Genomic DNA, 27,752 nt, shown 5'->3' with positions numbered 1-27,752 from the left:
TCACCTAAAAACAAACCTTTATTTTTTCCTCTTTGGGATAACCTGCCTTTCCAAAGGGTTTTTCCCAAGAGTTTGGAGGTTTTAGAGAATATTAGTTCTTACTATTTTCAGTTTCACTAAAAGAGGAACTTTTTAATATGTTTCCACAGCAAGAATTCTAAGTCCTTTATGAGCTGCTTGACCTCCTCTGGATACTTTCCATATTAATCAATGTTTTTCCTAAAATATAATGCTCAGAACCAAAAACAATACTCCAGATGTGATCTGACTTATGCAACATGATGATCATCTTCTTATTCCTGGAAACTATGCCTCTCTTAATACTGTCAAGATCTCATTTGCTTTCTTGGTTCCCGCATTGCACTGTTGAGTCATATTGAGGTACTAGTCCACTAAAATCCCATTTTTTTTTTCAGAGAGACTTTGTCTAATTATGCCTCTCCTAAATGTGAAGTTGATTTTTGAACCTAAGACTATCCATTTAGCCTTAAATTTCATCCAATTAGGTTGGACCCAAGATTTTGGTCTGTCAATATATATTTGAAATCTGACTCTACCATTCCGTGTTTTATAGTGAAAAGAGTTCCTATTTAATAAGGTCTCAGGACTAGATGTCTAATATTTATGTAGTTGATAACAAAGGCTTCTATAGGGTGAGAGCCTCAGGACAATCAGTTGCTCACAGACACTTTCTGCGAGCTAGGGCACTTAGAAATGTTCAGGTAGTTAAAGGCGCCATCATCAACAACAACAGTGTACCTGGCATTTATAAAAGATTTTAAAAAAAGATTTCAAATAAGCATTGATTAAGCACCTACAATATGCTGGGTATTGTGCTAAGTAGGAGGATATGTGAAGTGTTCTCAAACGTTATTTCAGACTCAGAAGCATGGGGATTATCTTACTTATTTTAGAAATGGAAATGAGGAGATGTTAAGTGATTTGTTCAGTCACTTATCAGGTGAGATCTGAACCCAAGTCTTTTCGATCTAAGCCCAGTACTTTATCCAATTCATCTCAGGCTACTTTAAGCACAGCCAGGTTATTTCACATGTCTGTTAGTAGAGTTTAACTCACAGAGCAACAAACAGGGTCTGAATTATTGAACCAGTCCTCTAGATCCAATGCCTTTGGTAATGTACATATAGAAAAAGGGATTGAGAAAAGTTTTCCATGGAATAATAAATGTATTCTCTCCTCATTTTCTTTTTTACCATGTAAACCCTTCCTTAAAATTGCCTACCTTTTCTCCTATATGCTTCAAACAGGTTAATTTCAGTTCATTGACTAACTATATAAATCATAAACAGATTGAGTGTCTCAAATGAGAGAACCAAGTGAAGGGATTGAAATAGTGTCACACAGTAAGGCACAGACCCTTCCCCCCATCCTTTGTAGCAATTTCCTGTCTAAGACCTAAAATAAAATGTCCATCATTATCTCCTCACAGCATTTGTCCGGTTCTTATTCTATGCCCCTGACTACCCATCATTTCTGAGGGATTAGAGAACCATCATGATGGACAGAAAAGAATGCTTCACTTGTTATGAGGAGATACATGGTTTTAAATTTTGCTTGTAGTGCAACTGAAGGCAAGTCAGTTACCCTTTCTGAGACTAAGTGTTCTCATTCAATCCAATGAGGATTTAAGTAGAATTGTGCCAGGTGCTGAAGAACTAGACAGAGGAAAGGTGACAGCTATATGCATTGAGTAAAGGGAAGGGAAGGGAGCTGTCTCATGGAGGTGGAATCAACCAGGATTGGCAACTGACTGGATATTGTGGTGAGGAGCAGGGAAGAATAAAAAATATGACTTCTAAGTTGAGAACCAGGTGCATGCTTGTTTGACTTCTACCACCATAGAAGTAGAGAACTTTGGAAGAAGGGCAGTTTTAGGGAAAAGGAAAATTATTTCCATATTTAACAAATTGTTTTTATATGCCTATTAGAAATCCTTTTGGAGAAATTCAGCAGAATTCAGAGTTCCAACACAACTGGGATTGGATATGTAGATCTGGGAATCATCTGCAAAAAGATAAAACATACAGGGACTGATGAGATCACCACGAGAAAGTGAGTAGAAATGGATCTAGGTGCTCCTTAGTGAAGACCTAAAGGTAGGGGGATTATGATACAGACATAGACAGAAGAAGTGGGTAGGCAGGTAGAAAAACCAGTCAAGAACAGTCCTCCAGAGTGCCAAATTCTACAAAGAGACCGAGAAAGATGAAGACTGAGAAAAGATCCTTATATTTAACAACTAAGAGATAGTAATCTTAAAGTGTGGTAAGGCAAAATAAGCTCATTTGTAAAATAAGGGATACTATTATAAACCACCACATAGTTGTATGCTAATATAGTAAGCCAGAGGGCTGTTGTGAGGATGAAATGAGAATATATGTAAAATGTTTTGTAATCTTTAAAATGCTATATAAATGTCAGCTATTATCATTACTAGTGTTAGTAGTAGTAGTAGTAGAGCCCTGCATCCACTTCTTTTAGAGAGTAGCTGTTACAAGGAAACCAGCAAATGTAGTTCCTTGCAAAATGTATCAATCATCTGGGAATGCTGAATTTGTCAAATCATCACAAAAAAGGCAGAAGTATTTTTGTCTTTTTTTATTATAAGATATTCTCTAACATTAGAACAATAATTCTTGACACTAGGGGTTGCATTATTTATGGTCTCTCATTTTTGTATGGTCCTATATATTTTTTCCCCATAGAAACTTGTTACCTTTAAAATCAATCACAAAAATGAACACTTTCCTTTGAAGTTACACAATACTCTCTATAGCTAATGGGATTTTAGCATTAGATGATGTTAGTATCCCAATTACCCTCTATATAAAGATGAGGAAAAACACACAAACTGTTTACTAAGCCAATTTCCTTTTCAAATTTGCAGTTTAATTTTTAAACTAGAAAAGTAAGGCTGGTCATAGTGAACAAATTATGTTTGGGAAGACATTTTACTACAAGTAAACACATGTTATGTACACTGACAAGGCAAAAGATGTCTAGAAGAATTACTCAAATGGAGACAGTAAAGTAGGACATTGGTGAGTGTGTTTCTCCCCCTGCTCCCATTAAAACCCATTGAAATCATGAGGAAGTATTTGTGAATTTCTCTATATCTGTCTCTATATACCTGCATACACATTTGCATATATATCACATATATTACAAATGCGATTGTGTACACAGAAGCAAATGTTATGATGGAAGATGATATCCTCTTTGCTGGGCTATTTTCTTTGATGATTTGATTCCACAAAAATATTTCTTTGGGCATGAGGTTTTTAAGGTCTTCCTTCTGGTCCAAAGTAGTTTTTTTCCTTTTCATATTTTTGGTTTAGAAAGTTCAGAAATGTCTTCAGAGGTTTTTCAATGTCCTTCACATTCCAGGATGACACTGTTGTCCTTATGTGAATGATTACCTGGTCTCTACAATCTTACTTTTCACTTTGGTTTCATGCTGTGGATAGGCTTTGCCATGCCACTCATCAAAGGGAGATGGCAAAGGTACCAACTGACACACAAATAAGATTAAAGCAATTGAAGGAAAAAATGAATTCTCGTCAGAAAAATGTCTCTTATAAGTAAAGTTCTGGTAACCAGTAAATTCAAGGATAGTTTTATATCATACAAATGAATCTCCAGGGAACTTGTCTGAAAGCAACAGGACTCCAAACATGAGTTTTCCAGGCAATTCCAGTAGAATGAAAGCTGTCTAAGATGAACTCTTTATTTTGTCTTTGTATGCCTTGCACTAATAAAAACATGTTGAACTGAATGAAATTCTCATTAAGATAGTTCATTTTTCTAGCACCAAGAAGCCCATCCATACTCTGAACTACAGAAATGACTCCCATACCTTTTGCAGTTTCCCCTTCCATGACAATATATCCTGCAGAACATCCATTCCATTTTCCAATAAGCTCACCAATACCTTGGCTTATCTTGTTTATGCCCAGGACTTGCAACCTTCTCCATATTATTTCCAATGTTACATTAGTAACTCTGATTTAGTACTCTGATTTCACCCACCCAGTGTGGATGAGGCAGCTGAGCATGGGGGTTCCATTTCCAGGGACTTCTTCTGACCACTCCGTTCTGATGTATTCGCTCAGTTGCACTATGTATTTTCAGAATGGGAAGGCCAAAACAGGAAAAAAAATCTTCCTCTTCTCTAATGGCTGACAGGAGACTGCTGGCTATCCACAAACTAAGTGTGTAGAGAACACTCCGTGGAAGACTGAGTCAGAATGAAACAACAAAGTGTTGCTGTTGACTAAGAGATACACAGGCTACAGACCAAAGGAGATCCAAAGTGTTCCATGACACCTCCAGTATCTGTGAGGCAGATATAGCTTCCGAGTGACAGTCCTGTAAATGCCGCAACATTAAGAACTCACAACAGTCGGAAAGAACTAAATGCCACTGGGAAATAAAACTGGAAAGAAGAAGAAAGTGGGACAAATGATACCAGCTTGAATTATAGTAAAAATCTAATCCTTCCTCATGTATATCCTCAGTTCTCCTACTTCTCTTCCCTCTGACTTCAGTCCTGGCTGGTGGCAAATGAGGGATGCATCCACATTAGGCATTTTGGGTAACTTTGTTCCATGTTGGTAAACGTAGGAGTTCCAACCAGAAGTTTCCCCTCTCCTGCTCTTCCAGTTGCTCATACTTTTATGTGCTTAATAACTATATAAAACACTTTGGTACAAAATTCCTGCGTAGAGTCCAGTATGAGGCCAAGATTCCAAAAAACCCCAGAAAGCAGAGTGTTTAATGGCTACCTGTGATACCAGAAGGAAAACCATATAAATTCACTTGACTCTAATTGTCATTAGAAGGAAATTCCTTTTTCACCTGACTAGGATGGCTGACTAAATAGAAGCTGAACTGTGTCTTTCAAAAGATGTGGAACTATCATGGAAACTGAACAACATTCCAAGTCTCTTCTCACTATGACTAAACCTTAAGTAAAGAAACCCCGTTAACACTTCCAAAGCCATAGGTAAGTACCAGTCAGGTTCTGGAGGTAAGGGGATGAAAGAATGACAGATTTTTAAGAATCAAAATATTTGAAATGTAAGATTAACCTAATTATAATTTAAGCCTTTCTCTGGAGAAACTTTAAAAATCCTTGCCTAACTGAAACCTTAAATATTATAAAATAATTAGGTAATGTTTCACACACCAATTTAAACATTAAAAGAACAAAACCTCAAGATGACCTGCCCATTGACAAATTTTCCTCAAGCAAAAATTTTCGTGGGTTGGGCGGAGGCACACTGGGCTCTTCTCAAGGCCTTGTAAGCAGCAATAAATCCACCCATGGTTCAGAAGAGCCTGTGATTCTCAGTTCTCTGCAGTATTTTGAATGAGATGCCTTCCCCCTCAAGAATCAGACAGCACTACATGAGGGACGATGTGGCTCGGACCTAATGACCAGTCTGACCATTGGGAACTGGATTCCTGCCTGTCCCGCGACCATTCTTCAAACACTCTGGCTCTTCCTCTTCAGCAGACTCTTCTTCATCATCACTCCTTTCATCCTCTAGCTCCTAGACAAAAGTAAAAGAACACACTATAAGCAAATGACTTTCCGTATGTCATGAAGCACTGAACACGTTGTGATGAATATTTCAATACTTCAAGGAACTTGAATATGTTTGGGGACAACCTCCACAATACAGATTGAAACCTCTATGACTTGGTGAATGAAGATTTGATGGCTTTAATGAATATGGCAATCCTATTATTGGGTGGAAGGAGTGTTGGGTTGAAGGAGTACCTCTCTTTAAAAAGACAGGATTTATGAAATGCTAAACGTAGAAAACACAGATACACTAGGGCTGGGGGTCTTAGCTTTTTCAGGAACCCCTGGCCAGAAGTATGTTTTTAAAAAATTGAAAGAAATATTAAATTTCAGTTAGAGGTTAATGAAAGTAAAGATATATGTATATTTATATACATATGTATGTTCTCATCCAAGTTCACAGTTTGCCCTGAAATCTATTCTCTTTGGGGTCTTTGAACTCAAGGTTGAGAACCACTGCATTAGGGATTGGGTATAAAAGATCTTAGCACAGGTCTTATTTAGAATTCCCCAAAGCATTTAAGTTTTTCTTAACAGATTATTGGTGACTTGAAAGAAGTTAAAGGACAGCGAAGCTTAAAGGCAAAATTATTCTGCAGATCAACAAAAAGGTGAAATAGCTCCCAACTTGTAAGTTATTGGGAAAATACTCAATTTACAAAAATACCTATTTTCTAATAACTTATTTCATTTGTTTAATAAGTAGCTACTAAGTATCTACTATGATCAAATTTCTATATATAACTGCTGTCGAGGATAAACTGAAAGATGAGATTCTACATCTTTGTCTCCACGTATCTGACAATCTAGAGGGGGAAATCATGTGCACACAAATAACTTTAATACAAAACAATAAAATAAATGCCATATGAGTCATATCAAAAATTCTGAGTTCAAAAGATCATCAGTTTTGAACCAGAAAGCTAAAAGATTATTTAGTCTCTCTCTTTTTATAGATGAATAAATGGAGACTCAGAAAATGTAAATGATTTGCCTAAGGTCACTCAGACAACAAATGGCAGATAAAGGATTTGAATCTAGTTCCCCCTCTCTACAAATCCAACGCTCCAGTCATTACCTCAAGGCTTAAGATAAGGGAGGGAATGATCACTTTCATCTCCAGCTCCTATAGGGTGAGACTTAACAATACACAGGAAGATTACCTGTTTAAAGGCGATTTCCTGAGTCAATCAGTCGGTGCAGCCTAGGCATACCTTACATCCTTTAGAATATCAGGCTAGATCTCCTGGAAATATAAAAGCTGCTTTCCTTGAGGGGATAGCACAGCTTGAACTATCCAAACAGAAATCCTAAGGAACTCAATCAACCTTGAGGCAACAGTTTTCAACAGCCAAGAGTGAAAACTCTTTGGGGGGGGGGGGGGGGGGAGTGAAGAGGATTGTCAATCTAGAAGACACCCGGTCAAAAGATTCTTTATCTAATCACATACCTTATTTCTGTTATTTTCTGCCTCCACTCCTGGTTGTACTTATCTTTCTCCACTCTACTTGACCATAGGATAGCAACACTCCATGGAGCCTATAGCTTTACTGTTCATCTGTCAACCACCACAGAGTCTCTGGATCCTCTTGTTTCTCTCTCTTTCTTTAATCAATTACCAGCCATGGAGTAAACTGTCCTCTACTTCTACCTTCTGTTCTCTCATTTCTATCCTCTTCAACCTTATTTTACTCCAGGACCCACTTCAACCTCGCCCACTCCTTCCACTGTTCCCTCCGTAATTCCTATTTCACAGTGAACAAACACCTCTTTCTCCTGCACTTCATCATGCATTATCATGATAGTACAGTATGCTGAAACCCTAAATCAGTCTTCCACCACCTTCTACTCCCCAATTCCTATCCTTATACTAAGGGGCTTTAATATTCACATAGACACTCTCTCAAACACCTTTACTTCCTAATTCCTCAGTCCCTTTAAATCCCATGACCAAATTCTTCACTCTATCACAGCCATACAGATATGCCAGATCTTACTTGTACTCATAAGTGTTCCATTTCCTTAGTTTAAAACTCTAACATTCTCCTTTCCCATCACAAACTCCTACCATTTCACTTCTCCTTCTGCTTCATCCCTCCTAAACCTCTCTTTACTCCAATTAAGACCTCCACTCTCACCAGTGCTCAGTATTTTCTTGGACCATTACTCCTGCTCTGACTTCATTTCCTTCCCTCTCCAATCTCAACCCAGTGGCTAGACATTGCAACTCTACACTGTACCTTCTTTTCAAATCCCTTACCCCACCTCATCCTACCAGTATTCATCTCTTGCCAAATCTCAACCTTGAATTATGCCCACAATTCACATTACCTCCTCAAGAGCTGTTGAACACAGCTGGGGCAAGTCTCACAACCATGCTGACTGGGTACATCACAAATTCATGTTATTCAGCTTCAACTGGGCCCTCACTAAAACAAAGCAATTCTTTAATTATTCCCTAATGGATTCCCTATTTCACTCCCCACAGAAATTATTTCAAACATTTATCTTCATTCATCAAGCCCCCCATCCATCCTCCTTTCACTCTCTCTTAGCTGAGGACCTTGACTCTTGCTTTAGTGAGAAAATTGAGGATTTCTGATGTGAAATCTCTCTTTCCATTCTCTCCATCTCAGAACTCCTTGACATCCTCTCATCTCCTTTCCCCAAATCTCTGAAAAAGTGGCCCTTCTCCTTGCTGATGGTCTGAACCCCTGCATGTACACTTGATCTTGACCCCCTTTACTTCCTCAGCAGACTGTATCCTCACATCCTCTCTCTGTTAAAAATCTTCAACCTCTCCTTATCCATTTGTCCTTTCTGTACTGTCTACAAACGTCTTTTCCATTTACTAAAATCCCTAGTTAGCCAACATGTACAGAAATATTTATAGCCCTCTTTTTGTGGCAGCGAAGAATTGTAAGCTGAGGTTGTGTCAATTGGGGAACAGCTGAAGAAGTTGTTGTATATGAATATAATTGAATACCATTGTGCTATAAGAAACGATGAGCAAGCGAACTTCAGAAAAACCTGGAAAGACTTAAATAAACTAATATTGAGTGAAAGGAACGGAACCAGGAGAGCATTTTACACGTTAACAACCACACTGTGTGATGACTGACTTTGATAGACTTAGCTTTTCTCAGCAATATGAAGATCTAGGACAACTCCAAAAGGCTCACGATGGAAAATGCCCGTCCACACCCAGAGAAAGAGCTGGAGTGTGGATGCAGATGGAAACAGACGATTTGCTCTCCTTCTCTTGTGTTGTTTCGTTTTGCTTCTTCTTTCTCATGGTTCATCCCATTAAGTTGTAATTCTACTTTATACCATCACTCATGTGAAAATAAGTTCAACATGAATGCACAAGGAAAGCCTGTATCAAATTGCATGCCTTCTTGGGGAGGGGGGAGGGAAAGGAGGAGGAGAAAATTTGAAACTCAAAACCTTATGGAAATGAATATTGAAAACTAAAAATAAATTAATCTTTAAAAAATCCCTAATCAGGCTCTACCATTGCCCTCAGGCTCTTGTAGTAATACCTCCCCTTCCTTTTGCAGCCAAACTTCTTGGGAAAAACTATACTTACTGCCCCACTTTTTTTTTCTTTTACTCCTTCACTCCTAGTTCTTCTATCTAACTGTTCCTCCTTAGCTCTTTCATTGTCATTATCCAATCATGCTACCTAACTTTGTGTATTCCCCAAGGCTGGGGTCCTCTTCTTATACTATGTTCTTTCCTTTGGTAATTTCATCAGCTCTATCAGCTCTATACAAATGACTCACGGATGAATATGTTAGGACTCAGTCTGGCTATTGAACTTCATTCTACATCACCAGTTACCCACTAATATTTCAAAGTGAATGTACTTGAGATATCTCAAACTCAATATGTCCAAAACTGAACTCCCCTTTTCTCTCCTTCTTCCCCTTTTCCAAGCTTCTCTATTTCTATTGAAATCATCACTATCCTTCTAGTCTCCCACATCTGTACCCTCAACTTCTTGGTCTACCTCATAACCAATTAGTTGCCAGATCTTATTGTTGCTATCTCTCACATCTGACCCCTTCTTTCCATTCACATAGCTACCACCTTAGTTCAGGCCATCATCCCTCACCCAGAATATTGCCAAGAGCCTCTAAATTTGCTTCCCTGACTCAAGCATCTCACCACTCCAATCCATGCCCCACACATCTTAAGTGTACATGTAAATAAGACCAAAAGATGTACTTAATCACATTTCAGCAATTTCCTATTGCCCCTAGGATCAAATATAAACTCTGTTTAGTTCTTAGAAGTCTTTCTCAACCTAACTCCAACTGATCTTTCCAGCCTCACTGGACATCACTCTGTTTCCCCCCACCCCTGACAGAAATCCAGCCAAATGGAAGTTTTCTGTTTCTCATACACTCCATTTCTCATCTCCATCCTTTTGTCCTGCATGCCTGAAATGCTCTCCCTCTTTTCCTTACAGAATTATTCTCTTTCCTCAAGATGCAGCTCAAGCACCGTCTTCTGCATGAAGCCTTTCCTGATTCTTCCCAACTGCTAGTGTCATGGACCTCTCAAAGTACTTTCTATTCACTGACTTTATATTTATGCGATATATACCACTCTATTTACTTGTCATCTCCTCCATAAAAAGGTTTTTTGTGAGTCGTAATTGTTTCATTCTTTCTCCTTGCATTTACAGAACCTAGCTTAATGACTAGGACATAGCAGATAAGATACTTAATAAGTGCTTGTTGATTGACTGAGAAGACACTGGAATCAAGGAATGAATTAAGAACTTATTGCAAAGGTAAGACCTGAACTAGTTGCAAAGCAGGGAGAATGGAAAGGATGGGACTGAATGGAAAGACACTGTCTTTCAAAGAAATAATCCACTCAGCTTGGTGTCTGGAAATGAAGAGGAGGGAGGATACAAAGCTGACAACTTTTTAAACAAATTTTATTGATGCATCTTGGTTTTTAATATTACTGTCATTTTGGGGTATTCAATCTCCCACTCGCCCACTCCCACTTCCACCAAATTGAATCCTCTTTTAAACAAGCAAACAAAAAAATCTGAGCAGTAATAAATGATCCAGCCAACACATCTAACAGTGTGGGCCACATTCTACTCTCATAGTTCCTTGCCTCTGTGCCAAAAGGAGGGGAGTAGGGTTCATTATTTCTTCTCTGGGACCATTATTGGTTTTGAAAAAGTATGAGGGTTTTTCAGGAATATATTTAATGTGTCAAGTGAGATATTTCAATGAAGGTTGTAACTTTCAGTCCTGGATGAAACCCTGTTTTGTGTCATGTTGTTTTGTATACCATTTTCCCTCTGGGATTTGCAAAAAACCTGAGACTAAAAGAGAAGAATTACTTAGTGTCATGTCAGTAATGTTTCCTTATTCCTAATCTAATTTTTAATACTAACTTTTGGTAATGTACAGGATGTTATTTTCCACTGAACCATACAGTCAAACCCAAATGTGCAATTATTATTTGGTTAAAGTATTGATTTGTCCTAAAGATGATGAAGCATGTGTAATTTCCAATCATCATGTATTATATAGAAACCGTAATGCTAAAATTGCTGTTGATGTTTCTAGGATTTTAAATATTAAAATATCTCAAAAAGCGTTCCAATTACAGCAAAGCCTATCAATAAGAGAATTAAAGTGTTTCTTGATAGAGGAATGGATTTTCCACATAAGTGAAGCTTATACTTTTAAGCACTGAAACTTTTTTTTACATCTGTTAATTTTTCAAAGATGTATTGTACAATTACATACTTCCCTGCTTTGCATACAGCTTGCTGAACATAATTCAAACTCTACCTCAAAGACTCAATTTGGTAAATGACATCAATTCCTTTACTGTGCTCACATTTAAGGATGATCTCAGGCAGACCCTCAAGCTGTAAACATTGTTTGTGCCCACACCAGGTCAGCTCCAGGTGGCCTTGATGTTTTTATGATGCTTTGTCTCCCTGATTATCAGTCCCTGGTTTCTCCCTGTTGTCTGCTCTTATTTCTACCAGTTCATTTCACACTTGTTCCTTCTAAACTATTGTCCATAAAATACACTGGAGATTGCTAGGAGAAAACAGATCCTCAGGCTTGTTAAATGAACAATCTTAATTTTACACTTGGTTGATTCTACTCTTTTATGAAATAAAATCCATAGTCTTTGTGCAATTTTCTTTACTGCTCAGAGTTTCTTCCATTAATTCTGGTATTTTGGCTATTTGTAACTGGAAGTGCAATAGCAGAGACTGTTAAGAAAATCTAACCAATATATAAGTAAGGTGTTATTAGTAACAGTTAGCCTCTTAAAATTAACTCTTAAAACAATGTATCTCAGAAACTTAAAGGACAGACAGGTCTCCCTCTTTAACACAACAATCAAGTGGCAGAATTTTTCTATTGCAATTTTAGAGGTTGGGACTATACCTTAGAAAGAAAGGAAGTCCTTTTACTTGATAGATAAAATTTATACTTTGTTTCAGACAGTGTATGCTTTGGTTTTCCCAATAGATACTTATTGACTACTATAGTACTCCTACAATAGCTTAGTTGAATGTTTACTAATTGCTTTTTGTCTTGTGTAAACAACTAAAAATTATTCCTCCCTCAGATGGAAGAATTACTTTACTAAAAAGCCATGTTCTTTTCGTTTTCTGATGGAAGTTATGTGCAGTTATTTAATAAGTAGGCTTTTTGGAAAAATAATGGTTAGCCTAAGGAAGTGAGTGATCATGACAGATCTGGTCTCATTTTACAAGCAACAGTCAGACAAAAGGTGATGGAAATAATTAAGAGGCACAGACGGGCATTACAGAAATTGAACTTGGATGCTATGCATGACCAAAGCAGTACACTACCACTTAACATTGAGGATGGTTCTCACATATCTCTATTAAACCCAAATTCTAAAGAAAAAAAGAAAAACAGAGGAAGACTAAGGAGATCTTTGGAGGGTGTTCCTTCACACCTCTTGTTTCCAAGATGACATCCTTGACCATATGAATCACATTTTCCCTTCATACCCTCCAGACTGAAACTGACCTTCACTGAAGTGTTTGAGGGGGCACTTGCAACTAAAAACCTTCTTTTGTGTACTAGGTTTCCATGCAAACAGTATAGAGCTTGAAAAAACCAAAGCACACACTCTGTTGGCTTAATCACTGAAAATAAACTTCCCAGGGCTTTTCTCTTAAGAGTACTGTTCTTTTCTTGAACAACATGGAAAGGGTCTCAAAATAAACAAGTCTCATTGTAAACAATGAGGAATAAACTTGGCATTTCATCAGTTAAAAGGGAAGAGAGAAAGGCAACCTTTCCTTGATGTGCTGTGAGCTTGGATTCTGATTGGGATCTCCCTCAGAAGTCTTTTAGAAAAGAGCCACACTTGACATTCGGGCTCACAGCTCCATGCACTGCACTAAGGATTACTCTTATACGTTGTTTTCTTTCCCCAAGATTTTAGAGGAGCAGAGAAATATAGAGAGCCCAAGTAAGGATAAAAAAGTGAAATCTTACCTAGAATGGTAGTTGTAAATTAATTCATTTTCTATGACCTGGAAACTGATGTCTATGATATAATCCTAGGCAAAGGCTGAACACTAATAAAATGAGAAAGTGATTTAGTGAAAAAGGAAGAAGCTAATCCTTGGATAGTCCCTGGTAACTTGAAATTTGCTGGGATGCAAATGGATACACATCTTCAAGAGGTGGTTATATTGGAAAAAAGTAATGGCCTAAAAGTTAGGATATGTGAATTTTAGTCTACATTCTGCTGCCAAGTAGCTCTACTGATCCCTTGACCAATAAATCCACCAATATATCCAGTGGTTTTTATACAGATCTCATCCTCCTTGTCCCCTCTTTGTACATTCTGACACTGATAACCACTCTTCCTGCCCCTCTTTTTTCCTCATTTAGCTTCCATGAGTGCTCTCTCCTGGTTTTCTTCCTCTCTATCTGATCCATGATTCTTAATGTTCTTTGCTAAACCATCATCTATCTCCTATCCTCTTCATATGAGTTCTCTCAGGGCTTTGCCATAGGCCTTCTACTGTTCTTTCTTTCCACTCTCTCCTTTGTTGACCTTACTGACTCTCATGGATTTAATTAAAATCTCTACACAGATGACTGTCACATATAGGTGTGTGTGTGTGTGTGTGTTTACAATTTATAATGTGGGCTTAGAATTCAAGAGAAAGACTATGGGCATATACATACAGATATACACATATATATGGATATGTATGCATATATATCTGAATATACTATATAGTACATATGCTATATATAAATATATGTTTATGGCATGCAAATGTGTGTGTAAATATATGTATACACACATCTCTAATTTTTCTCCTGAATTTTAAGCCCTCACTGTAAAGTGCCTATTAGATATCTTCAGATGGATGTACCATCAGCTTCTCAAACTCAGCGTATCCTGATCAAAACTCCTTGTCTTTCCCACTAACCCTAGCCTTCCTCCAAACTTCCCAGGCTCTGTTAAGGATATCACTGTCCTCCTGGTAGCCCAGATTCAGAGCCTTGGAGGAACATTTGATTCATCCCTCCCTTTTACTTGCTAGTTCTTCTCATTTGCCTCCTCAGCATCTTGCAGTTCTTCATACCAACAAAGTCACTATCCTACTGCAAGCCTTGATCTTCTTTCCATTGGCCTAATGGAAGAGCCTCCAAATTGGTCTCCATGCTTCATGCATCTCCCCTTTCCAAGTCATGTTCTTTCCATATAGCCATCAAAAACCTCAAACATCTGACTGACTGCCTTTAGGATAAAACATATTAATCAGTCTAGGATTTCTGGCCCTCCATAATCTGGTTCCCACCTATCCATTTAGCCTAATATCTCTACATTTCAACCAAACTGAACTGTTAGCTGCTCCCTGAACTTGCGATTTCATCTCCTACCTCTTAGCACTCTACAAACCATCCCCCATGCTTGAAATGCACCCTATCTAATCTCAGCCTCTCAAATCTTTATCCTCCTTCAAACATCAGCTTAAGTGAAGCTTGTATTTGCTTAACAATATACATATTGTATTCCTTGTTAAAAGACTACAAATTCCTTGAAAACAGAATTCATTTCTCTGCAGCCTCAACCCTTAACATACGCCTTACCAGGTGTTCTTGAGGTCTGAGGAACTAAAACAATTGAACTACATTATCACTGGGAAATCATTTAGAGAATCACAAAACCATGGACTCACAGAATTTCAGAAGTGCTAGAGACTTCAGTTCTTACCTAAAAGCAGTCCCCCTATATAATGTAACTGACAAGCGGACACGTAACCTCTGCTTGAGCGAAAAAGAAATCATCTCCCAAAGTGCACCGTTCAGCTTGCTATTACTTGTGTTATTCAGGAATTCTTCTAAACATCAAACCCAAATTTTCCTTTTCTGCAATTTCTGCCTGTTCCTTTTGCTTCTTCTCCCTAAGGCCAAACAGAACAACTCTAATCCCTCTACCACAGAACTGCCCTTCGAATACCATGTTCTCCCCTAATCTCCTCTTCTCCAGGGTAAACACTCCTAATTCCTACAACTGATGTTATCTGAATGCCTTGGTTTGTACTTCTGTAAAATCAGGGATTGAGATGAATTCTAAAGCCCCCTCTCACTCTAAATTCAACAATTCTGCTACTTGTGGTGACTGTGACTTTATCATTCCACTTCATTCTGAAGTCCCACCACTTTAGCTCTTATTATAGCACAGAATGAAGGGCCCTTATAGTTCTAAAGTTGAAGTTTATACTCACACTACTTGGTGGCCACTTACAATCTCCTTCAGACAGGAAAGAAAAACTGTTGGGCAATCTATCTGAAACAATGGCCATCACAAGCACTGTCATCACCATAACAGCAGGTTAAAAACCTCATGAAAGGGAAAATGGTAATGGTCTCGAAAAAGGGATAAAAGTATTCTATGTTCTCCCACTAAAAAGAAGGTACGATGAAGCAACTGAAACCTTGTATAGCTTGTGCAAAAATGTAAATATCTATCACAACCATATTCATTTATTTTGCAAATACCACTAAAGAGAACCATTTTAAATCCAGTGATCTGAGAAAAAATATGGCTTCTCTAGGAGTTTAAAAATTCAAGAAAATTTTATTAAGTGACTGCTATGTATAAGGGGATTCAAAGATGAAAACCAATTCATGTCCTCAAGGTTTGTGCAACCTAATGGGGATACATCATGTTCATAGAGAAGTACAAAACAAGGTGGAAAAGGGCAAGAAATAATCCTGGACAACGTGCTCTGAGAACATTTGAGAAATTATTTTCAGTTGGTTAGATTATAGAAGACTTGTAAAAGAGATGACACCTGAGCTTGGGCCTCAAATAAAGGGAAAGATTTCAACAGATGGAAATGTGGAGAAAGGATAATGGAGACACTTGAGATTGCATGTATGTGCCGAGGAGGTAGATTGAAGGCCCAAATTGGTAAGCATCTAGTAGTCCAGTTTTGATGGATTATATTTCATGTGATAGAAAATGAGGGGGAAAAACAAGTATAGAGATACATGGAAGTCAGACTCTGAAGGGAATTAAATACAAACCCAAGGAGCTTATATTTTACCTGCCAGACACAGAGGGGAGAAAAAAACTAGAGGGGGAGAACCTGGAGTCAGGGAGAGGTGAGGTACGTCTAAGCTTCTGTGAATCAATTAGAGATCAATACAAGATGTGTCTAAATTATTGTAACATTTTAGTTATTTTCAATTTGTTCTTCTGGCCAGCCAGGCAATTAATCTGATTGATTTTGATGAATTAATGGACTGGTTGATAAAATCACCAAGTCATTATTAATTTTAATGACTGTCAGGACTCTTCGTTATGTGAAGTTAAAGGACCAAAAAGGTGGGATTTCATAGTAGGAAGAATAGCCACACAGGAAAACACAGTCAACACAAAGCCTAGAATGCAAAAACTTAAGAGCCAGGAAAGACTTAGGAGAGAATTTAATATAACCTTTCATTTTAGAGTAGAAAACTTCAAGGCACTGAGTGGTTAAATCACTATTTAAGAATACACAGAATAATTCAAATCAATTCTGCAAACATTTACTTGGTCCCTATTAAGTGAAAGGCAATATATTAGGTGCTGAGGATACAGAGACCAAAGTGAAACAAGTCCTCCGTACTCAGGAAGGAGAGCATTCAGAGGATGGCAATCAGAGGGAAGGGCCTCAAATTCATGCAAATAAAGATTAGGTAAAGGAAACTGGGATATTTAACCTAGAGAAGAGAAATGTTAAGGGGATATGATAGAGGTCTTCAGATATCTGAAAGATTGTTTCATGTGAAAAAAAAATCAGATTTATTCTGTTGGTTTCAGAAGACAGATCCAGGAATAATGAGTGAAAAATGCAGAGGAGTTAATTTAGGTTTGTTGTTAAGAAAAGACTTCCTAACAATAAGAGTTCTCTAAAGGTGGAATGTGTGTTTAGGGGTTTAAGTTGGTTCTCCCTTGCTAAAGGCTTTTAAGTAAAGATTGGATGACCACTTGCAAGGTGTGTTGCAAAGGGGATCCAGGTTTGCATACAGATCAGGGTAGGTGGCATGTGAGATTCCTTCCACCTCTGCAACTCTGGGATACAATACATATATATAAATAGAAGTATATATATATATATGTACACATATACGTAAAAGTATATATATATATGTACATATGTATATAAAATTAAATGTGAGGTAATTTGACAAAGGAGAGAACACTAAATATCTGAGGGTATCAGTAAATGCTTAATGAAGAAGCTGGAACCTGAGCTGAACTTTGAAGAAAAATAAAAATTCTGAGAAACAGAGATGGGGAGGGAGTGTATGGAAGGCAAGGCAGATGGCTTATAAAAATGTATGGAGATGAGAGAGAGAGAGAGAGAGAATCAAAATTAGGGCACAGCCAGTGCAGTCTGATCACAATATAGAGTATCGGGAGAGGAACAATACGAAATAAAGATGGAAGGGAAGGTTGGGCCAGATTGTGGAGGACCTTAAATATCAAATTCTATGAGTTCAGAGAGAAGGATCACTTGTGGGCTGGAATGTTCAGAGAAGCCTTAATTAAAGAGGGCAGACTTGAGCTGGTTCTTTGATAGTGAAGATTTATATAGATGAAGGGACAAAGGCGAAGCTAAGATGAATTTCATAAACAAAATGCAAAATACAGGAATGTTCAAGGAGAGCTAGTGTGTAATGATCGACCACTCTGACTGATGTAAAGACTTGTGTTGAGATCTAATGATAATTAAGTGGAAAATTAGAATATATAGGCCCATATACATAGGCCCATTTCCTGTCGAGGGCCTTTTATATTCAATTATTTGCCAAGGAAAACTAACAAAATTCCTACAAATCAATATATATTGTTTATATATTGGAGGTGTTGTTACAATTTAAGTGTCAACAGTAATGACATTTTCTCTTGATTCTTGAGATAGTAAATTCTCTTTGGTTACCTTTTTCTTTGGAAGACATCTGTTTTTATGTTTGAACATATGTTGCTGATTAATTCTCTATAGGAAATATGTAATAGTTGTGCTAGTCTCAGTGTAACAATAGTGCAAGATACCATATAACAAACTGTTCTTGAGGTAATGCAAAGCTTTCCTTCAGTCACCAGCCTCACAGTCCTTAAACAAATGATGGTTCTACACATTACTTCTTGGATAACTCAGAGCCAACACTCAACAAGAATATTTGTCACTAATCTTCATAAGTTGTTGACTTTGAGGGTAAATCTCCCACTTTTTGAGTTTGCTTTTTTTTCCCAAATTCACTGCCCCAATCTCGATTTGTAGCCCTTTGGGAGGTAAGGCAAACATGGCATTTCATTTATTGAGATTTCTTTCTTCTATCCACTAGATATGTTTTAATACTTTGGAGCTCAGGCTTTGACCTTTTAAACTTTTCTGGGTACGTGTGGGGGTGGTCTTCAGTGATTCCCAACTTATATCAAATCTCTTATGGACAAGATCCAAACTCTAAGATCACCGTCTTTGTCAGCAAACTCACATCTTGTGATTACAGGGTGAGATGGAATAGGAATCAACTTAGTTACACTATAAGAGTGCAACTGACTATGTCCTTACCTCCTGATCTAATCTAATCCTGGAGAAGAGCTTTTAATTGACACTTAAGATGGTGCTTGATAATTTGTTATCAAGCACCATCTTAGGTGTCAATTAAAAGCTATAATAGTGTCAATTCTGCTATAAGAAATGGAAGAGAGAGCAAAATACCCATATTCTTTGACTCAGAGATTCCACTGCTAGGTGAGACTATTCTCCCTATCCCTCCTCAAGGTGATCAAAGACAGAAAGGTCCTAAATACAGCAAAATATTTAATGCAGAACTTTTTGTGATAGCAAAGAACTGGAAACAAAGCAGATACTCCTTGATTGGGGTATGTTAAGCAAATTATGCTATGTGAAGGTAATTTATTTTGATGTGAGAAAAAAAGTATATGAAAATTCAGAGAAACATGGGAAGAGTTATATGAAATCATACGGAGGAAAGTAAACAGAACCAGGAAAATGATATATACAATGACAACATTACAAATGGAATGAACAATAAAATGAAATTGAATACTCTATTCTTATAATTTCTAGATTTCACCTGGGAGAAGATTTAAGAAAATGTAACTTTTGCAGAGTTGAGATACTATGGAAGTATAGAAAATCACATATACCATCAGAAGCAATGTGTTGGTTTTCCCGAATTTGAATTGTTATTGTTATTTTAAAATCTTTGTTATGAGGGTAAGACAACTGAGTGGGTGGGAGTGGAGTGATTTAGAATGTGATGTAAAAACAGGAGGAATAAATAAAAATATTTTTTAGGATTATGTCTAACAAGCTTCACAATTCAGGCAGGATCAGGCTGTTGGTAAGATTTTTAAAATATTAAATCCTTAAAATCACTTGTCCATTATTCTTCACTGAAGCAAAACATAGTTTGTCCCAAACAACCTCAAATTTACAAACTCAACTATACCTAAATTAACTAGATCGGTACACATTATGGCCTCCCTGTCCTAAAAAATTGCTAGCCATAGACTAAAAGGGTAAGTGGTGATTTGCTAGTTTGTTCTAATCTACAATCATAAAATAACCTTAACTGTTGTTTTTTATTGAGGGAAAGAGAAGTTGTTTCTTTTTCTTTCTTTCTTTTTTTTTTTTTGCAATAGCAGTTAATTAGATGCTAGATGGAAAAGAGAGTTAAAAATGACTTTCAGGTTTTGAGCCTCAATGACTGGGAGTATGATGGTGCTCTGGAAAAGAAGAAAGGGAGTTTTGGTGGTGGGGTAAGATGATGAGTTCAGTTTTAGACACATTTAATTTGAGATACTGAAAGATATGCAGGTAGAAATGTCTAGCAGGCAACTGAAAATGTAAGATATGAAGGATTTCCCCTAAAAAGAGTAGTTAAGATTCAAATTAGGTTAATAATTTTTTTATTTAATGAGAACTATTAATTGAGGAAAATAGGACTCATTTAAGTATGAAAATCCATAACTGATCACAAACTTAGAACAAAAAGTTATCTAGATCAATCTCATTTTACAGAAGGAGGGAGACTAGAGAAACTAATAAACTCATTCAAAATCACATTAAGTAGTAAGTGGCAGAGCCAGAAATATATCCCAAGTCCTTTGACTTCAAATCCAGAATTCTTTCATGCTGTACCAAACTACTTTCCATCCATCCTAAAAAGTAATCATTGCAAGACAGCTACTCTCTCAGCTACAGTTTTGATTTCTAGATTCAAGTCAAGTACACCTCACCTACACATCTGAATAACAAAGGAGCATTTGAATTCTATAGTGTATATATTCCTTTAAAAGAGAAAATTTATTATCTCAACAACCAACTAGTTCCTTCCTAGCCAACAGGAAATAGTATCTAAACACCACCACCTCCATTCAAAGGAAAAAAAATCAGCTGGCTGCCATCTGCAGAAATCAAATTGGAAAGTGAATGAGAAAAATCCATCTTCAAATGACATAATAATGCACTCACCAGGGCAGTGAATGCTTGTTAACATATAAATAAATACTAATCAGCCAACTATGCATCTGTGGAGAGCTTGACATTCTAAACAAGATTGGTATGTTTAGCTCACTTGCACATACCTAACTTGTTACTGTACAGAATGAAATCCATTAAACAAGACAATAATTAGTAATTTGAGAGAAAAACATATGGGACAACAGTTGAAAGACCTGTGAGGGCCAATTATTCAATGAAATAATTGTGGGTAGTTTTTTTCCCTATAAATATACAAACCAATCAGTCTAATTTGGCTAACATATGACTTTACTCCCCACAAAAATATAAGCAGAATATGGTGAAAAATCATATACCCTTCTACCTAAAATTTGCACTTGGTTAAATATCCTCCAGGCTTGCTTTTCCTTTCCATTTACCTACAGGAACATAATTTTAATATAAACAATTCTACTTAGGATCAACCATTCTATAGCATTGGTCTGATTTCTTCTATGGTTTTAAAGATCAAAATTCTACATCTTTATCAATTACAAATGTTGTACTTGCCAATCAGTATACCCACAGTACATATCCTATTGTCATAATATTTGTCCCTCCTCTATGTAGATGGATAGATAGATGGATAGACAGAAAAACAGATAATAGACACATATGGATGTGTGTGTGTGTGTGTGCGTATCTGTGTATATCCCCAAACACCATAGTCATCACTGTTAACATTTCTTACCGAACAGAGTAATTAAACAATGTATTAGTTTGTTTTGCTGAAATATTTTTTTTTCCTTTTGTGTGTATGTTTATAAGACATGGCTTGCTGGGTAAGAAAATGGGGTGTCAATGATATATTTAGAAATGAAAATGATATAAGAACAAAATATATCAAGATTAAAAGAAAAATTTTAAGAGAATAACCAGAGAAACAACATGATCAGATTAAAAGTACAGCAGCAGAATAAGACTCTAACTTTCAAATAAGTAGCTTCTGATTATCATCACTTCCATGTACTTTCAGGCATAAAAATTTGTAGTTTGGAATATTATATTTCAATTATTCAAGAAAAAGTAAATAATTGCTTATGATTAGTCAACTACTCTTGTTCTTTTCAATAAAATCTGTGAGTAGTTACTGAAATCTACTAACTAACTTTAGGTTTGAGTAGATGTGGCTTTATAATGTCAGAAGCCCAGGAAGAAGCAAATGACTCATAATGTCCCACTGCTTTCTGAATTACTCTACTTCTGAATCTACATTTGGCAAAGAATCAAAGAATAATATAATAAGCATTTGTAGGCTGTTTTGAAAGCAACCTTTTTTTCCTCAGTCTAAAGGGAAAAAGAAAATACATTCGGCCAAACCTTTATCAGAAGACAGATAATTTTGTTAATATTCCTTTTTACCCAAGTCAGCTAGAAGGGAGGATCAAGATGTTTTCCCTATCTTTTCTCAATTAGATGAATTACATTTAAATTAGAGTTATTGAGACATACATCCTTATGAAAATTCTCCTCTTAATAAGTTGGCACATGAATGCTCTAGCATATTTTAGGTTTGCATAGTCCCTATTCCAGAAGTCACTCCACTACTTCAGAAGCCAATTTTAATATTTAAGGGAAAAATGGAGTAATGTAGTAAAAGAATGCTAGACTAGATATCAAGAAACTACTATTCCACTCTCAACTCTGTGGCTAAGTAGCTGTATAATCCAGGTAATGTGCCTTAAGAGTTTCATTTCGAATAGATGCTGCTGTAGGGACTACGGTACAAACACAACATATGTTCATCAAATTAAGTTGATTAGTTCACACATGTGGAATAAAACAAATCCATGATTACTCAGTTTCTTCATTTGTCAAAATGAAGGAGTTAGATTAGATCATCTTTAGGATTCCTTATAGTTATAAAATTCTTCAATGTTCAGTAGCATTTGATTCTTTTAACTCCATACATCCATACATAAGTCCAAGTTAATAGTAAAACTATGAGTGTCTCATATTATATAACCAATGTGTCTCAGAAAAATATTAGTGAATCAGTTTTAAAATAACTGGTAGTTTTTATATGAAGATATCAAAGCTATTTATACTCAAATGAACTTGTAACCATTCTTAGAAGTCTCAGGGTAATTTATTATCTAAAGAAATCCTGGGGGGCGGAGCCAAGATGGCAGAGTAGAAGGATGGACCTGCTCTAGAGTTCTAGTCCCATAGCCCATAAAATACCTGTAAAAAATGACTCTAAACAAATTGTAGAGCAGCAGAAGCCACAAAACGACAGCGTGAAAGAGATTTCCAGCCCATGGCAGCCTGGAAGGCTGATAGGAAAGGTCTATCCCACTGGGCTCAGAGCAAGGAGCAGTCCAGCCTTGGCCACACTGTCCAGCACAGAGAGGACTGGAGCAGGCTTCAAGGTGTGGAATCACAGGCAGAAGCTGCAGTTCCCAGATTTCTCAACCCACAAATGCCAAAGATAGCTTCAAAGGTCAGTAAGAAAGCTCTTTAAACTGGGTGAGAGGGGAGCAAGGTCCGGCTTGGCTCCAGGGCAGCAGCAGTCACTGCACAGAAGCCTTCCATTTTTTGAACCCTCAGCCTAAAGACCCTAGGGGAATTGAAAGGCCAATCTGGATCTCAGTTCTGAGTGGCGGCCCTGGGGTGAGGAAGAGCACTGGTGTGGTGGAGCTGGTGGAGGATTTGGAAAAGATCCTAGGCAGAAAAGCTTGTGGTTGCTCCCAGACTAGAGTGCATGCCAGGAGAGGAGTAAACTCCTCTCTCCTGATTGTGCACCTTGGAGGAATTGAGAACTTATAGGTCCCTAGAGCATACCCTCCACTAGACAAAGGACTCAAAAGTCAAGTAACTGGCTGGGAAAATGCCCAAAAAAGGGAAAAAAAATAAGACTATAGAAGGTTACTTTCTTGGTGAAAAGGTATTTTCTTCCATCCTTTTGGAGGAGAAAGAACAAAGCATACCATCAGAGAAAGACATAAAAGTCAAGGCTTCTGCATCCAAAACCTCCAAAAAAAATATGCAATGTTCTCAGGCCATGGAAGAACTCAAAAAGGATTTTGAAAATCAAGTAAGAGAGGTGGAGGAAAAATTGGGAAGAGAAATGAGAGAGATGCAAGAAAATCATGAAAAGTGAGTCAACAGCTTGCTAAAGGAGACCCAAAAAAATGCTGAAGAAAATAACACCTTTAAAAATAGACTAACCCAAATGACAAAAGAAGTCCAAAAAGCCAATGAGGAGAAGAATGTTTAAAAAGCAGAATCAGTCAAATGGAAAAGGAGGTCCAAAAGCTCACTGAAGAAAATAATTCATTAAAAATTAGAATGGAGCAGTTGGAAGCTAATAACTTTACGAGAAACCAAGACATTACAAAACAAAACCAAAAGAATGAAAAAATAGAAGACAATGTGAAATATTTCACTGGAAAAACAATTGACCTGGCAAATAAATCCAGGAGAGACAATTTAAAAATTATGGGACTACCTGAAAGCCATGATCAAAAAAAGAACTTAAACATCATCTTTCATGAAATTGTCAAGGAAAACTGCTGTGATATTCTAGGACCAGAGGGTAAAATAAATATTGAAAGAATCCATTGATCACCTCCTGAAAGAGATCCTAAAAGAAAAACTCCTAGGAATATTGTAGCCAAATTCCAGAGTTCCCAGATCAAGGAGAAAATATTGCAAGCAGCCAAAAAGAAACAATTTCAGTACTGTGGAAATACAATAAGGATAACACAAGATCTAGCAGCTTCTACCCTAAGAGACTGAAGGGATTGGAATATGATATTCCAGAGGTCAAAGGAGACAGGATTAAAACCAAGAATCACATACCCAGCAAACCTGAGTATAATGCTTCAGGGGAAAAAATGGTCATTCAATGAAATAGAGGACTTTCAAGCATTCTTCTTGAAAAGCCCAGAGCTGAATACAAAATCTGACTTTCAAACACAAGAATAAAGAGAACTATGAAAAGGTAAACAGGAAAGAGAAATCAAAAGAGACTTACTAAAGTTGAACTTTTTTCATTCCTACATGGAAAGATAATATTTGTAACTCTTGAAAGTTTTCTCGGTATTTGAGTAGTTGGATTATATACATATACAGGCACACAGGGTGAGCTGAATAGGAAGGGTGATATCTAAAAAAATAAAATTAAGAGGTGAGAGAGGAATATATTGGGAGGAGAAAGGGAGAAATGGCATGGGGTAAATTATCTCTCATAAAAGAGGCAATAAAATTATTTTTCAATGGAGGGGAAAAGGGGGGAGGTGAGAGGGAAATAGTGAAGCTTACTCTCATCACTTTTGGCTTAAGGAGAGAATAACATGAACACTCAATTTGGTATGAAAATCTATTTTACATTACTTATTTTTTAACATGCCTCATTCTCCCATTAGAGCATGCATTCCTTGAGAAGTAGGGACTTTGTTGTTTTTCATCTTCTTATCCCTAATGCACAATGAACACCTAATCAATGTTTGTTGAATGTAATTCATATGGGTTAATTTCTAATTATATGAAAGGCATCTGCCACCTTCTGAAAGAAAGGTATCTGATATAATCAACTTATCCTATTTTTAAAATAACTTATTTTGCCAAACTATGAAGACATTCATTGAAAAATTTTAAATATAATCTTAAAACTTTGATTAATTTTGAGGAGTAGTGAGAGGAACAGATTAATTTTTGAAATACATGTTACATGAAAATTAAAATGAACTATTAAAAAATAAAGTAAATTTAAACATATTAAAACAAGGGTAAATTTCTACAATTTATATATGTAAATGTATACATATATATGCAAACATATAGAAAGTATAAGAGATTTAGTTATTCATCTACCAAGACTCACACAAGAACTCTATGAATACAACTACAAAACACTCTTTACAGAAATAAAGACAGACCTAAATGAGTGGGGAGATATTAATTGCTTATGATTGGACAGTGCTATTATATAAAATAATTATAAAATTAGTTTACTTATTCAGTATTGTACCCAATTACCAAAGGATTTCTTTAGAGAGCTAGAAGAGATAATCTTGCACTACAAAAAGTTATGATGCCTTAGTTTACCTAGGGAATCATATTTATGGAGAATGGAAAAATTTATGACCAAACAAGAGATAGAGAGCAATATGAGATATAAAATGGATAAATTATATTAAATTCAAAGGTTTTTTCACAAATGAAACCAATCAACCAAAATTAAAAGCAGAAAACTTGGGGTAAATTTTTTATAGCAAGTGTCTCCAATGAATGAGGCCTCATTTCTCAAATATATAGAAAACTAAGTCAAATTTATAAGATACAAGTCATTCCCTAATTGATAAGTGATTAAAGGAAATGAATAGGCAGCTTTCATATGAAGAAATCAAAGCTATTTTTCATGTGAAAAATGCTCTAAATCACCACTGATAAGAGAAATAGAAATGAAAACAACTCTGAGATGTCACCTCACATCTATCAGATCAACAAATATGACAGAAAAAGAAAATGACAAATATTGGAGTAGAGGTGGGAAAACTGGGACACTAATGCTCTGTTGGTGAAGTTGTGAACTGATTCAGAATCCAAGATTCTGAAAATCTGAAAAGCAATTTGGAACTTAGGCCCAAAGGGTTATCAAATTGCATTCCCTTTAACTCAGCAATACCACTACTAGGTTGGTATCAAAAAAGAAAAGGACTTTTACGTACAAAAACATTTATAGCACTTCTTTTTGTGGTGGCAAAGAATTGGACATTGAGGGGATGCCCATCAATTGGGGAATGGTTGAACAAGTAGTATACTATTGTGCTATAAAAAATGATGAGCAGGATGATTTCAGAAAAATCTGGACTTACATGAACTGATACAAAGTGAAGTGAGCAGAACCAGGATAACACGGTACACAGTAACTTCAATATTATATGATGATCAACTGTGAATAACTTAAGCTATTCTCAGCAATACAATGACCCAAGACAATTGCAAAGGACTCATGATGAAAAATTCTATCTATCTTCAGAGAAAGAATTGAAGGAGTCTGAATTCAGATTAAAGCATACTATTTTTCACTTTCCTCTTTTCATGTTGGGTTTTTGGGGGTATGCCTTTTTCACAACATGACTAATATGGAAATATGTTTTGTATGATGGCACATGTATAGCCCATATCAAATTGCTTACTGTCTTAGAGAAAAAGGAGGTGAAAGAGGGATAAAATTTGGACCCCAAAATTTTCTAAAAATGTTAAAAATTGTCTTTACACATAATTGGGAAAAAATATAATATTTTTAAAAGGTTATGATTCCCAATGGACAGGATAAAAAATGGGAAGAATCAAGGCTTAAGACTATCATATCATAAACTAAATGAAATAGTAGTAATTATCAAGATTATTTGGTATTGTTTTAAAAAATAAGAAAGTTGATCAGTGGAACAGATTAGGTATACAATATACAGAAACTAGCGAACATAGTAAATAGTATTCAATAATACCAAAGATGCTAATTAGTCATATAAGGATTCACTATTGAATAAAAACTTGGGAAAACTAGAAATCAATCTGGCTGGAATTGGGTCTAAACATAAACCAATATTTCATATCATGTACCACAATAAGCTCCAAATGGACATATGACCATAAAAGATCTCTTTCTATGCCAAAAAAAATTTTAGAAAACTAGGAAGAGCATACCTTTCACAAGCATGGTTAGAAAAAGAGTTTATCATCAGACAAGGAATAGAAAGGATGACAGAAAATGAACAATTTTGATTACAAAAATTTGAAAAGATTTTACACAAATAAAATCAATGGAGTAAAAATCTTCACAGCAAGTTTCCCTGAAAAAAGTTAGTTAAAATATATAAAAAACCAATTCAAATATGTAAGAATAGTTACTTCCCAACAGATAAATGACCAAAAGATACAAATAAGCAGTTCTCAAAGAAAGAAATCCTAGTGATCAACAGCCATATCAAAAAATCTTCAAATAACTAATAGAGAAATGCAAAGTATAACATATCCAAGGCTTTACCTTGAATGTATCAGACAGTCAAGGTGATAAAAAATGAAAACTGACAATATTTGAAAGAG

General features: G+C 36.3%; 1 protein-coding gene across 4 annotated transcripts in view; it reads right to left on the bottom strand.

The window, feature by feature from the left end:
• Positions 1-2,604: 2,604 nt before the first annotated feature.
• Positions 2,605-27,752, bottom strand: part of CERS3 (ceramide synthase 3) — a 103,155-nt gene continuing 78,007 nt past the window's right edge. For all 4 annotated transcript variants that reach the window (XM_072616968.1, XM_072616970.1, XM_072616974.1 and 1 more), the window contains one exon: positions 2,605-5,576. In XM_072616968.1, the coding sequence (XP_072473069.1) occupies positions 5,454-5,576 (123 nt within the window). In that variant the 3' untranslated portion in view covers positions 2,605-5,453. The remainder of the gene's footprint in view (positions 5,577-27,752) is intronic.

This window comes from Notamacropus eugenii, chromosome 1 (genome assembly GCF_028372415.1).
Source record: "Notamacropus eugenii isolate mMacEug1 chromosome 1, mMacEug1.pri_v2, whole genome shotgun sequence".
NCBI lineage: Eukaryota > Metazoa > Chordata > Mammalia > Diprotodontia > Macropodidae > Notamacropus > Notamacropus eugenii.
Note: the sequence above shows the minus strand (reverse complement) of the source record. Positions and strands in the feature narration are given on the sequence as shown.